We start from the raw sequence: 13086 nt of genomic DNA on the forward strand, positions 1-13086 counted from the left end.
TTCTGGGCCTCTGCTGTCAGGGCCGATGGCTACCTGTCCTGAAGCTGCCCCAGGACTCCGCAGCTTTGCTGGGAGCCAAACACTGTCTTTGATGTCTGTGGCAATTACTTAGGTCTTGAGTGATCCTCTGCTGTAGACAAGTAAACAGTAGACCTGGATGTGAGAAAATCTCAAATTTAAAATAAGTTCCATCCTTGGGCAAATCATTTTAAGCCATCTATGCCTCAGTTCTCTTATCCAAAAATAAATGCCTGTCTTTGGGATTTTCAGAGGCAAGATCATACATGTGAGGGTGTTCTCTGTGAACTCTAGGCACTTTCAAAAATGAGTCTAGTTTTACTCTACTCAAAGTATATTAATGTATCTAGACAGTTACAGAAAAGGGATTTGAAATAACAAGTTTTGGTGCCAGGAACCTACTTTAGTTACTTGGGAGATATGCTTGCTTGGAAGGACAAGGGAAACAGACATAAGACAGCTTTTTTTCTGAGTTCCAGCATCTCATGGGTCAATTAAAATCTCTGTGAAAGCCAGTTTACCTCTGGGGCTGGAGGACTAGCTCAAAAATTTTAACTAGTTCTCTCCTGTCCCAAATACATAAAGAGGTCCTGTTTAGTTTGTGGTTTGCCTTTTTAACCTTTTCCTTGTACCTGGATGACAGTGTGGGGTGGGGACAGATAAGGTTAGGTAGTTGTGGCAGCACTGTATTTGGGGCTAATGTGCGGAGAATGTGCTCTTGCTGCTGTTTCCAGTGGAGTCCTACAGTGGTTAAGACTTCTGTTTCAGCTGGAAAAGGAAGTCAAGACCAAAGCTCATCAAAGGTGGAAAAGGTGGGCACTTTACTGTTGGGAGTCATGTTCATAGGCACTGTGTGATTCTTTGGGGAAATTTCTGTTTTTCTCTATTAGTAATAACAAGGCTTATGCATAAGTAATGCTTCTGGCACACAGATGTACATGACTCCATAAATATTTCTTGTTGTACTGAAGTTACATGAAGATCATGGAATTGACTTTGGAACGTTAAGTGCACTCAGTTTATTGAGAGACAGGCTATGAAATAGCTTGAGTTTCTCTTTATTTGTTGCAAGTGTTCCATGGTGAGCATGCTTTTGTGGTATAATCAAATGATTCACCTAAAATTGGCAGACAGAACACCCACCTCTCTTGGGGTAGCCTGTGTTTGTTACTCACCAAATATTAGGTGCTGACAATGAACTTTTGCTTTCTGTATCGTCAGCCAAAGTGGAGACAAATATTTTCAATAATCTGGTTAACAAAAGCAAGAGAAATCATGTTCATCGCTTGGAAAATGTGCTCTAGGTAACCCAAACAATTAGAAATAGTAGCTGTTTAGCCACGTTTAATTCCTTATACCATAGGAGTTTCTCTATTCAGTGACAGAATAAAGTCTAGAAAACTGTATTGCTTATTGTTTTAAGCTTAGGTACAGATTTTTAAAATGAGTTTCAAGTTGGAATATACTTTAACACTTTATATCTTAAATCTTTCCCTGCAAATCCCGGCACCAAGAGGAATTCTGGCTAATTATGCTTAGAGGTCTGTGGCCTTTGTGGCCGACTGTTGTCAGTTTCCATTCAGTTGCTATAAACTGCTCAGAAAGGTCAATTTTCTGTCTTGGCCTTAATCCTTTTAAATCTCCCCTCTGATCTTCCAGGAATTTAAAATGCAGAAACCTGGCTTGAGATAACATTAACACTTTAGAATTTCAGCTGGTTCCCCTAGCCACCTAGCCTTGCCGAGTCAGGAAATGTAAAAGTTCAAGTTCTCAGAGTTGTAATAACCCCACAGCCCCGGTGTGGTGTTTTGCATGAGTCTGTCATAATTAGAAGCATCCTAGAGTTTGTATCAAATGCACACACTGCATGTTCCCCAAGTGGCCAACTGGGGTGGGTTAGTGAATTAAGGGGTTTAAAGATATTTGCTTGCTTTTGCCTTCTCTGGGGGCTTTTCTTAGGCAAGTCATTTTAACTGCTCTCATCTGTAAAGTGCCTGTCTCACAGGATTTCTGCCGTATTAGGGGAGATGATATAAGTGAAAGTGTTTTACATCAGCACTAAGCATTTCTGAAAATATATTCTGTCTACTCAGTTAAGGAGTATTAATGAGAGCAAATGGTTAGAAGTATATATTAACTTGTATTCACTCATTTTATTATTTGTTAAATTGGCATTTTGTAGTTAGAAATCATGAAGCAAATAATTATCTCTTCTTCTGCTCCCCCTCCTATCCTTCCCTTCCTCCCCCTCCTCTTCCTCCTCCTCCAGCTTTGTGCCTATGTTTTCCTTAATTTAGCTGATATCTTTTATACTTCCAGCTTTCTTTTTCTCTCATTTACATTTTTCTTTTTTCATTAATAAAGAACAGTTTTGCAGGATCAGCTAGCTGGGTTCTTGGACTACTATGGTCCTGCTTCCAGTTGGTTCCTGAGGACTTGGCCAGCCCATAGTGACATCCTCCAGGCAAGGAGAAAATGAGAGCTATCTGGGAAGTGGGTATGCAATTTTTCATAAGCCTTCACTTTCTCAACTTAGAAAACTATCTTTTAGTCTTAGACTATGTTCTTACTTTTTTAGTATAGAAGTATTCTTTTGTGAAATGATGTCGTAGTAAAGGTTAGAGAGGGGTTTTTTGTCTTTGTCTTTTAGTTTGCTTTTTAAATGACCTTATCTGGCAAAATGAAAAGTATGGTGTGCGAATCCCCCAATTTTATTTTTACCCTTGACAGTGCATATCAGAGTTGGGGAATCACTGACACAAGCATGAGTTAGTTCTGTGTGCTTAAGGCCCTGTGGAGGTAGAGCAGCCCCACCCATGTCTGTATGGTGAGGAAGACTCCTCCCACCCGCTTCTGGGTGGGGGGGATTCATCCTTAGATTTCCAGTTGGAAGGTGGGCCAGGCAGGACCAGTAAGAAGCAGCTCTCTGATCTGAGACCACCTTCCAGAGCCTGAGTCTAGTACAATGCTCTCCCTGTTTGCTTTTTTAAGAAAAAAAAACAAAACTTTTTTTCTAAGAAAAAAAAAATATATACATATATATATATATGTACTTGCCTTTCCTGGGTTTTCTCTCCCATACTTGCATTCACACACACACACACACACACACACACACACACACACGTGCACACACATTCATGTTGGGGAGCGGCAGGAGGAGAGAAGAGCTTCCTACCTTCCTTGGCCTTTGCTATCCACACCACCTCATATGGTCCTGCTGGGTCTGGGCTAAGACCAGCTTAGGTCTTAGGGTGCTCAGCCAGATCGCTGGGCTCCCACTCCAGCAAGCATAGTCCTTTCGAACAGGACAGCACCATCTCAGATCCCGCCATGGGGATCCCAGCCTCCAGATCTTACACTCTTGGAGTGAGAAATGCTTGTTTCAAAGCAAGCATCATGTGGTGTGCTTTACAACACCCGTCTGCTATCCTTTCTTTGACTCTCTGAGGGTCTCTGCCTCTTGGCCTCCAATGCAGAGAGGGCAGACTGATGGGGGCACTGACCGATGAGGAGAAAGGGGACAGCTGGCAGTGCTGGGCTGCTTGCTGAGTCCACTGGGAGGATATCTCCTCAGGGACACACACCAAGTGTCCCCCCAGGGCCGTGGCTGGACGGGCGCCATAGCCCTGAGGCACTATTTGGTGAGTTTGTGACACAAGTGTCGTTTGTGCTTCCTTCTGAACCGTGTAGCATGTCTGTGTGTGGAAGTGCAGGTCAACTGCCAACATGGTGAGGAGCCGCAATAGGGAACCCAAGTTCATTGAAACAGCGTGTGGTAGGATGGTGCTTCAGATCTGTGCTTCTGCCTCAGATTGGAGTTGAGCAACAGAAGGACCAGAGCCCTGGGTTTTTCCCACTGTGGGGGAGGGAGTTTAATGACCAGAGCTCAGGCTTATGTCATCAGCTTCCCTGGAAATAACCCCCATCACAGCCCCATACCAAAGCCAAAGTGGCTTGGCTGCCTGTTGGCTTTTCTTGGAAAAGGCACTTCTAGGAATGTCTTCCTGGCTTGGCTGCATGCCTGACTGTGGATGTGATTTAAGCTTCGCAGTGGGGCTCTGAGCAGTCGCCTCCTTGGCGTCATTCACACTCCTGTGCCAGAGCTGCAGGTGGTCACCACAGTTCCTGCCCGGGGACTCCACAGCACAGCACAGTGGTGGACAGGAGCTGTGTCTGGTGGACTGCTCTGACTTGACTCTTGTTGCAGACAGAGCTGAAGAAGGACAGAGCCAGCGGGAGCAGGGTGGGACACCTCCTCACAACTTCCTCAGCTTCTTGCCACACCACTCTGGGCTCAGGTGGGCTTGGACATTGCCAGGCTGAGCACATGCCCACCCTTATTTTAGATGGGCAAGGCTGATTCTTGAACCCAGGTTCAACCCCATAGTATGTAAGAAGCCTGGTTTCATCATGCATGTGGTGTGGGCCATGCAGCTGTAAAAGCCAGCTGTAACAAGTGGTTCCCACTCCAAGGTTTCAGTAAAGGAATTCAGTTGTCATTTTTGCAAGAGTTTGGTGAGCTCAGTAAAACTAATCATGTCCCAAAGACACTGAGTCTGTCCCCTCTCAAAGGGACACTGCTAACCTTTGTGTCGCTGTGTGGTCTTTGCAGTGTGTTTGGAGGTGCCCTGTGTTATTCATCTACTTAGGTGGTTATCATTCATTTCTAGATTTGCTTTTGCTTTTCTGGCTGCTATAGCAACTCTCCTCTACCAGAAGCAGACCACAAAGAACAAAGAGCAGGCAAGAGCATGCATTGCAGCGGGGGACAGACTCTCAGGCACCTTTGGGGACCACACCATGGATGGCCTAGTGGACTATGGAGTGTGCTGTCCAGAGTGCCCCTACAGCCAGCTGCTCAGCTGTCCTAGCCTGAGCACCAGCCTGTAGTTGGGAGGGAGCCCGGGTGGCCTGTCATGTTCCTGCAGTCTGCATCCCAGCCGCTCACACCCCTGGCCCCTGTACTGTGCACCATGCCCTGCAAGGAGGGAGGGCAGGCTGCACTGCATGAGCCATAAGGCAGGTTGCAGACTGGCAGCCTGGTGCCACTTCTGTGCCAGATGGGTTGGCTCGGGGTCTTAAAAATTGTTGAATTAGTTGCTGATATCAGGTAGGGTACATTGGCCGTAAGCAGCAGAATACAGCATCTGACAGTCGAAGGGACAGAGACATTTGCTAGCAGCTAGTGCAGCTCTGAGCAGGGCCTTACTCCCAGCCCCTGACTTCCCTGTCCTCAGGAAGGGGAAGCTTTTCCAGAAGTCCCTAACCATAGCCTTCCTTTTACTATTCATTGGCCAGAGCTAGCGGAAAACAGGTGATTCTAAAGGTCAGGCACTTTGCTGCCCCAAACATCAGTGCAACTGACCATGTCTTGCCATGGTTCCAATACTTTCAGACCAAGAGACTCTACTCTGCTGCCAACTCCAGGTAGCTGGCAGGCAGAGCTTCCCCAGCGCCAAGCCTGCCCTCAGCCTACAGCCCCCTGCCAGGCTACCCAGCACCTTGCTGGGGCCCAGGCTCATGCCTGGCACGTGCCCTCACCGCCCCACTGTTCAGTGCACCCAGCTGCACTGCCCAGCCTCCCTGGGCTTCTGCTCTGAGGTCTCTTTCAGCACTGACACTTCAGATTTCAGGATTACAACAAGAATACTTTCTTGGCTGCTGTATACCAAGCCAGTGTTTGGGAGAAAAGTTGCAATTCTCTTTGCCATCTTATAAATTTACATCTGGGGGCATTTGTCCTGGGAAAGTTAGCAGAAGCAGATCTTGCAATGTTGTGCTTGTTAGTGACTTTGGGGGAGAGTCTGAAGCCCTTGGGTTGGTTGGTCTTGTGGTTCATGGCAGAACACGGGTATACATGTTTGCCTGTGCATGCATGCACATGTATAATTTTTCCCGCCCCCTACCTGTCCTGATCTCACTGAGCACATACAGTTTGGCTGTTGAGTTTCTTCTGCAGTTAATACTCCAGTGAGTTTGTTATGCCATGCCTGAATTTCCCATTCTTATTAAATCTACTTGCCCTGGAATTCTGCCATCAGGAACTACATCATACCATCTGTCTTATGTCTTACAGCTAATCACAGTTCCTGATAAGTGAATACTCAATCAGTGTTTATAGGGAAGTGAATTTAGTCCATGGGCAACTGTTGGTGTTTTGCTGCTTCATAAGTCATTCCAGGTAGAAGATATCAGAGAAGCACATGCCCTGTTTGTCTCCAGAAGTACCCATACTTAACCCACAAACCAGTTCAGAACAAAGTCCAAGTGACGTGAGGTGCATGTGGGAACTTGTCAAAGTGGGCTTGAGTCCTGCCCGGTCTTATATGCCAGGGACACGACACAAGGCCATACACAGGGCTCCCTGAACGGTTATGGCTGAGCGAATGACCAGAGAAAGATGTGGTCCAAAAACCAAAAAGCTAAGGGTGAGAAGAAGGGAGAATTGTGGCGTTCATCATCATTTAGGACTTTAGAGTTTGCAGAGCATGTTGGGATATATTACCTCGTTCACCCTGCGAGGTACCAGCCCCACTTTATAAGTGAGAAGATAAGCGACTTGCTTGAGGCCCCACAGCCAGTAAATGGCAAGGAGGGATTGGAGCCAGAATTCCCATTTTCTCTGATGACAATGACGAGTAGACAAGACAATACCAAAGTCCAGGGAAGACCAATCTGGGAGAGTGCTTTTAGGTGTTCCAGATTGTCAGAAGTAAAGTAGCTTTTACAATGACACAGGCGCCTTCCTCCCCTGGGTCACTGCTGCTGTTCCCGTCCACAGCTGGGTCCTCAGGTGCTGGTGAGCCCTGAGGTGCTCAGATTGAGCAGAGCCCCTCCCCAGCTCCAGCCGGTGGGAACTGTGTGTTTTAGGGATTCCTTACAGAGAAATTCCAAAATTTCCAGACAGCTGACAGCCTTCCCCAGACCTCAGTGTTGTGGGTGACAGATTCTAAGGCTGAGGCAGCTCTGGCCCCAGACAGTGTGACCAGGCTCGGGATGTATGGAACTGAGACCTATCAAGAAACCTCAACTAGATTTTTCTTTTCATCATACATTGAATAGAGTGATGTCACTTCTCTCTTTTTTTCTTCCCCCAGGACAAGACATTTCAAAGAAAGTATTAAATTCATTCACGAGTGCCGACTCTGCGGTGAGGGCTGTCTTGTACACTGGTACGTGTGTCTCTTGCTCAATAATCCTAGCATGTTCTGGTCAGCTTGATTTCTCATCAAGTGTTTTTCTGTGGCATGATTAATTATTTTATCTCCTAATAGTTTTTTCTAAGTTCTGGATCTCAAACACACACTTCACCTCTCCCTGCCGTCTTGTTAGTTGTTGCTCACTGTTGTTACGAGAAACGTTAACTGTTTTAACTGTTTGTGTCATTTCTCCCACTGCTGGGATTTCTGCAGGGACTGTCAAGGTTACTGTCCTTGCTGCTTCTAGCATTTCATGAGCACAGCCTCTTACAGAAGGTGCAGATTCTGCAGGCTCATCCCTAAAATCTCAGTGGCCTTTTCAAAACACCATTTCTTTCAGGAGAGTTTTGATCACAGCTGTGAGTGTTTAGCAATACATCACATAACAACAAAATGACCATTCATGGGGAGGGGGAGGGCTTTATGTGTGTTTGGCTTACAACTTTGCTTTTAAAAGATGTATTAATAAATAGACTCTTAGAATTAAATAGTGTATTGACGGCTGTCTACCTGCATTATGCTATACATTGTGTGGATATATATTTATACATGCACACACACACTGTGCAGAGAAAGCTACTATAACACACTTAACCCAAGGATGATGCTTTAGATTTAACGCTTTTGGCAGTGTACCTGGCACATAGTAAATTCTCAGCAAATGTTGGCCATCATTTTTATTACCACTAGTAATCATACTAATAACATGGCTAATTTGTTGGGCTCTGTTGTTTATCCAAGCGCAGGCTGGACATGTCCCCGCTCTGTCTTGAATGAGGTGTGATATTGATTAAAGCATAACAATCTTTTGACTTCTCGAAAGCAGTTGCTCTGCAGTGTAAGCTCTTTGGCAGTATGAAGTGATAACTCCTGGGGCATATGGCTGCTAAGGTTAGTGGCAGCCCTGCCGGGACAGAGGGGCCCCAGTGCACGATGTCCAGAAAAGGCACTTATGAAAACCGTATGTGTTCTGAGGGCCGGTAACCCGTGCTGGGGACACTAGGTAGGTAGGTCAGTTGCTTTGAGAATGGTGTTCTACAGTTATACAGTTCTGGAAATAGTGTGATTTCTGACTTCACTTTTTTAAAGATGAGGAAGTGTAATAAATACAAATAGTAGGATTTTAATGTTTATTTACATTTGACTTTAAAGCCCTTTAGGGGGCTGATTGGAGCCAATTAGAGGAGAGTGCTGAAGCTCCTGCACCTGGGCTCTCCCACCCCTGGAGAACTTGAATCTCCAGGGCTGCAGCCCCACAGGATCTATCTTTTAAAAGGTCCCTCAGTATTTCCAATATAAAGCCCTCATGAAGAGCCACTACTTGAGAGTGGGGATTTTATATTGTTAATATTTATATTTAAATGTGGGTAGGCCTAATATCCTAGGAATTAACAGCTCATACAGTTGTGTATATCTGAATGAAGATAGGCTTTTCTAAAAGTGAGAAATTTGCTGAACTTCCCCATCTTAGACTGTTGCCAGAATACTCTGTGATGAAGCACAGCCTTTCTGTGACAGCCTTAATTTGCATAGGCATTTAAACTTGGCACCTTCTTCAGCCTGCTGGAGGTGACTCACCTTATTGACTGCACCTGGACTGGACACTACAGACACGTGGACTGTGCCTGCCTGGTATTGTGCTTGTTTATGTCGAAAAAGCACAAAAGTATTATTTGATAGGGGCTTCTGTATTTCACAGGCTTTAAAAATTATAGATCTAGCCCTCATATAGTTAAGAAAACCAGACTTTTAAAAAACAGGAAGCATTCTAAACTAATACAGGTTATAAATGGATTTGTTGCATAGGTCTTAGAAACATAGGTCGATTTCTCTTGGTATATGTCACTTTATCTGTCTGAGAAAATGAGAAATATCTGAGGAAGGGTTCAGGGGCAGTGGAGATTCATCAAGCTAAGGCATCAGGAGCCATATCCCATAGAAGATCAATAATTGAGGCCAAAATGGCCAAAAAAGGCCTGAGATTCTAGTGTCATGAAGTTGAGGCAAGCTGGTATGCTTCAACTGATTTCCTGGTAGTGTGCTTGCTGTGCCCAGTGGGAAGACTTCCTAAAACGAGGTCTCTAGAACCCCCTGCTCCAAATGGATGGGGAGAAGGACCTGTGGATCCGAAATTGCCCTTGCACACGTGTTTCTCCTGGCCCTGCAGCCTGGCCGGGGTCTCCAGGAGTGTGACGCTGGTGATTGCATACATCATGACAGTCACGGACTTCGGCTGGGAGGACGCCCTGCACACCGTGCGTGCAGGGAGATCCTGTGCCAACCCTAACCTGGGCTTCCAGAGGCAGCTTCAGGAGTTTGAGGAGCATGAAGTTCACCAGGTAAGCAATCCTTAGAGACTTCTGAAATGCAGGCAGCTGCTCTTGCATCTGTGCCCACAATCTTTCCATGCACACCCCGAATCATGGACGTTGGAGTTGAAGAGGCCCCCGGAGCACACCGGGTCCAAGGGTGCCCACCCGCATCCCTCAGAAGCTGTCGCGGATCCCTTGTGAACCAGCTGCAGCCACAGGATCTTACCCTTTGTCATTTTCCTTGTTCCATGATAGCCTTATTAGCTTCTGGGTGAAGGACCTTGTTCTTTGTTTGGCTTATTTTCATGTCCTCATGCCAAGGCCCCGAAGAAGCAGTTGTTTCTCTTGCTTGACATTGGCGGGCTGACCACAGAGCTACGATTGCCCAATGCCAGTTTCTTTCCCTGTTTATGTGTGGCAAGACCTCTGCCATGAATTAGTAGGTCAGAGTCTAAATGGCTGCAGGAGTGTCTGTGTGTGTGACATTCGGGGTCTGTTTCCAACCCCCCAGTACCGGCAGTGGCTGAAGGAAGAGTATGGAGAGAGCCCTCTGCGGGATGCAGAAGAAGCCAGAAACATTCTGGGTAAATATAAAGAGCAAGGGCGCGTGGAGTCCCAGCCTGGTGCACGGCGGTGGAGCAGCTTTCCGGTCCTGCCCCCTCTGGCCTACAGCAACTATACAACGGAGACCTGACGCCGAGATCTGGTGCCTGCCTTCCCGCTGCTTGTCTTTGGTGGGTTCTGCCCGGAGTGGTGCAGCGCAATGGTGCCTGACTGCCGCCTCCACCAAGGACAGGAAGGGGAGGTGGCCGGGGCCAGGTGGAGCAGGAGTCTGGCCAGGTGGAGCACCCCAGGCTCCTTCCCAGGTGCCCTCCACTCCTCCCACCCCTGCCCTGCCCGCCTCACCTCTGCTTGGTGTGCCTGGGATGCTGGGCTGCCTCACACTGCCGTGTGAGTACGTGAGTGTTGCATGTATGTATGTGTGATGGTGTGTGCATGAGTGTGCACACTTGTGTGCACTGTGGGAGAGTGTATGTGTGTGAATGTGCACATGCGTGTGTGAAGTCTTTCACGTTGCCGGAAGTCACAAAATTCGTGCTACCAGGATTGATAGCCACCTTTCCCTTTGTCCAAGACTCTACATGGAAGGCATTTGCATTTGATCTCTGAAAAGCTGCTCGGCAAAGAGCAGCCTGTGCCCATGAGCAGACAGTGAGGAGAACTCAGGGGACCAGCAAGGCCACTCCCAGAATCCAGGGTGATGCGGCAGAGGCTGCAGGGATTAGACTCCTCCAGGGCGAGGGTGGTTCCAGGGGCCTAGAAAGTGTGTGTGTCGTGGTGGCTGTTCTGAGCTTTGCCTCAATCCAGTGTGGGTGCGCCAGGCCATGGTTCCCTATTGCTTCGAGTCAAGGCACCTTTTCAGCCCATCAGCCCTGAGTTCTCCTTGGTATCTGTTCTTTGGTACTGGCTGCATCTGGCTCATGGTAGCAGGAGCATCTCCACCAAAGCTGGCATGCACCAGAGGGCCCTCCTCTCTGCTCCTTGCCAGCTATACTCCCTCCTAGCCTCTTGCTGTCCTCCCTTCCCAGGGGCCTTCCCTTCTGAAGGTTCGCATGCACCTGCAGGAATTGGGAAGAAAGAGCATTTCTTAAGCACTATAGCGGTTTGCATTTAAAAATGCCTGAGCATTTATTAAGCTTCTTGATATATGCTGTGGGTTTAATATTTGATCTCAGCTACCTCATTAAATGTTTTTTGGAATGGTGTGTTTTGTTACTCTGGTCAACTCTGCCTCATAGTTGAAAATGTTTGTTCATGATCGATTGCTTTTGAAGCCAAAGGGAAAGGCATTCATATAACTGAGCTAATTTCCAGTGTGGGCTCCAATAATGCTTTCTGGTGGGAAAATTACATACTCAGGCTGTGAGAGCATCTGTAGTTTGCAGTTTGGGGCAGCACATCCTGGGGTGCTGTGCACAGTTCAGTGGCCCCGTCCTTTATACCAACTCAAATTTCTTAAGCACGCAGAGCCACATGAATGAAAAAATACACTTGACCTGTCCCTAAAAAGTTGTTGCCACCCTGTTTCTCTGAATTCTACCACAAAGAACCCCCAAATAAGAAGAGTAGTGTCCCTGTGCGTGTAGAGGGTGTGCCACAGGTGAGCTCCTTGGGGGCAGAAGAGCAGAGTTGCACACACACAGAAGTGCACACACACAGGCCCCGGACGTACGCCGAGAAAAGGGGATGCGGCTGTGCAGTCATCCATCGGCAGCTCAAATAATTTGCGTATAAGGTCCATTTTTCCCTAAACCAAAAAGAAATGTAAATATGTTAAGAGAAAAAAATATTTAGGATATTAGCTTGAATGCTTAAATATGTGCACTTTTACAAATCTCCACATGTATTCTTGTAGGTCTTAAAATGTTTTGATATTTGCCACCAGTGATGTTCTTTCTTCACAGCTGCTCCGCGAATTCTGAAGAACTGGGCCTTTCTCAGAAGACTGTAATGTACCTGAAGTTTCTGAAATATTGCAGAGCCACAGAGTTTTCTTTTGCCAAAAAGAAAAGCAACCTAGAGTTTATTTTTAAGTGTCTAGAAGTGATTTGTAAACATGTTTGTGTTTCATTTTACACCAAATACATGTGTAATCATATAATATGGTCAGAACCAAGGACAGTCTTTGAGGAAATACTTTTACCTTAACTCCACTGCTGTGGCGATTTCTTTACGTTACTTTGATGCTTGACAGACGATCTCAAGAGCCTCGTGGTGCTGTCTTGGTTACTGTTTAGTAACCCTGATCGCGTCTGTTGAACAGCTACCCAGCAAGAAACCTGGCACCCAATGATCGTACTGTTTAAACTCTGCCCACATGTTCTTAAATTATCCAGCTTGAGAAATATCTCGTGATGTGTGTTTTAGCCATGTTTGTGTTCTTCATGGTGGAATTTACCAAAAGCTACACATTCTTGTTAATAAAAGGCAACTTAGCCAAGTTTAATGTCATGTGCAATGCATTCTTCCTGAGCGGGGGTGTGACAGTTGCAGGCCCTCCTTCCATGAGGACTTGCAGGGCCAGGGTGGAGCCGCCTCCTGGCTGTACTTTAGAGGCTATTGTTTTCCTCCGGCAAGTGGTACAGCAGATTCTGGGAAAGGTGAGTTAATGTCTTTGTGAAAGAAAAATTGATCATTAATGTGAGGTGAAAGAAATTCAGAGCCACATTTTGCCTGCACAGAGTGGGAACTAATGTTCAGCACCCCTGGAATTGTATCTAACAGAAGTACACAGCCCAGGCGTGCCACAACCATTGCTGCATGTTATTGAATACAGTTACTCTGATTTGTATCCAGCTCTGAATTTGAAGGAACACAAACTAACTTGAAGAACAGTTTAAGTCAGTTTTCTAAATTTTTCTTGTCCAAATCTAGTGGGAGAGGAAGGAAATTGAACTTTTCACTCTAAGGATAAGTTTGGCTTGAATGACAGGCGAGGCCTCCAACTGCGGACTGCAGACATGTAGGCTCTGATGCCTGGAAGCTCCAGGCTC

The 13086-nt window shown here is 46.4% G+C and overlaps 1 protein-coding gene across 6 annotated transcripts in view; it reads left to right on the forward strand.

Moving 5' to 3' along the window:
• Positions 1–13086, forward strand: part of DUSP22 (dual specificity phosphatase 22) — an 85385-nt gene that overhangs the window by 46199 nt on the left and 26100 nt on the right. For 2 of the 6 annotated variants that reach the window (XM_012768502.3, XM_076010421.1), the window contains 4 exons: positions 7119–7193; positions 9388–9559; positions 10044–10266; positions 11998–12539. In XM_012768502.3, coding sequence (XP_012623956.1) covers positions 7119–7193; positions 9388–9559; positions 10044–10226 — 430 coding nt within the window. In that variant the 3' untranslated portion in view covers positions 10227–10266; positions 11998–12539. Of the gene's footprint in view, positions 1–7118; positions 7194–9387; positions 9560–10043; positions 10267–11997; positions 12540–13086 lie in introns of those variants that run through there. The other 4 variants (XM_012768504.3, XM_012768505.3, XM_012768503.3 and 1 more) reach the window with 4 other exon arrangements.

This window comes from Microcebus murinus, chromosome 15 (genome assembly GCF_040939455.1).
Source record: "Microcebus murinus isolate Inina chromosome 15, M.murinus_Inina_mat1.0, whole genome shotgun sequence".
Classification (NCBI taxonomy): Eukaryota; Metazoa; Chordata; class Mammalia; order Primates; family Cheirogaleidae; genus Microcebus; species Microcebus murinus.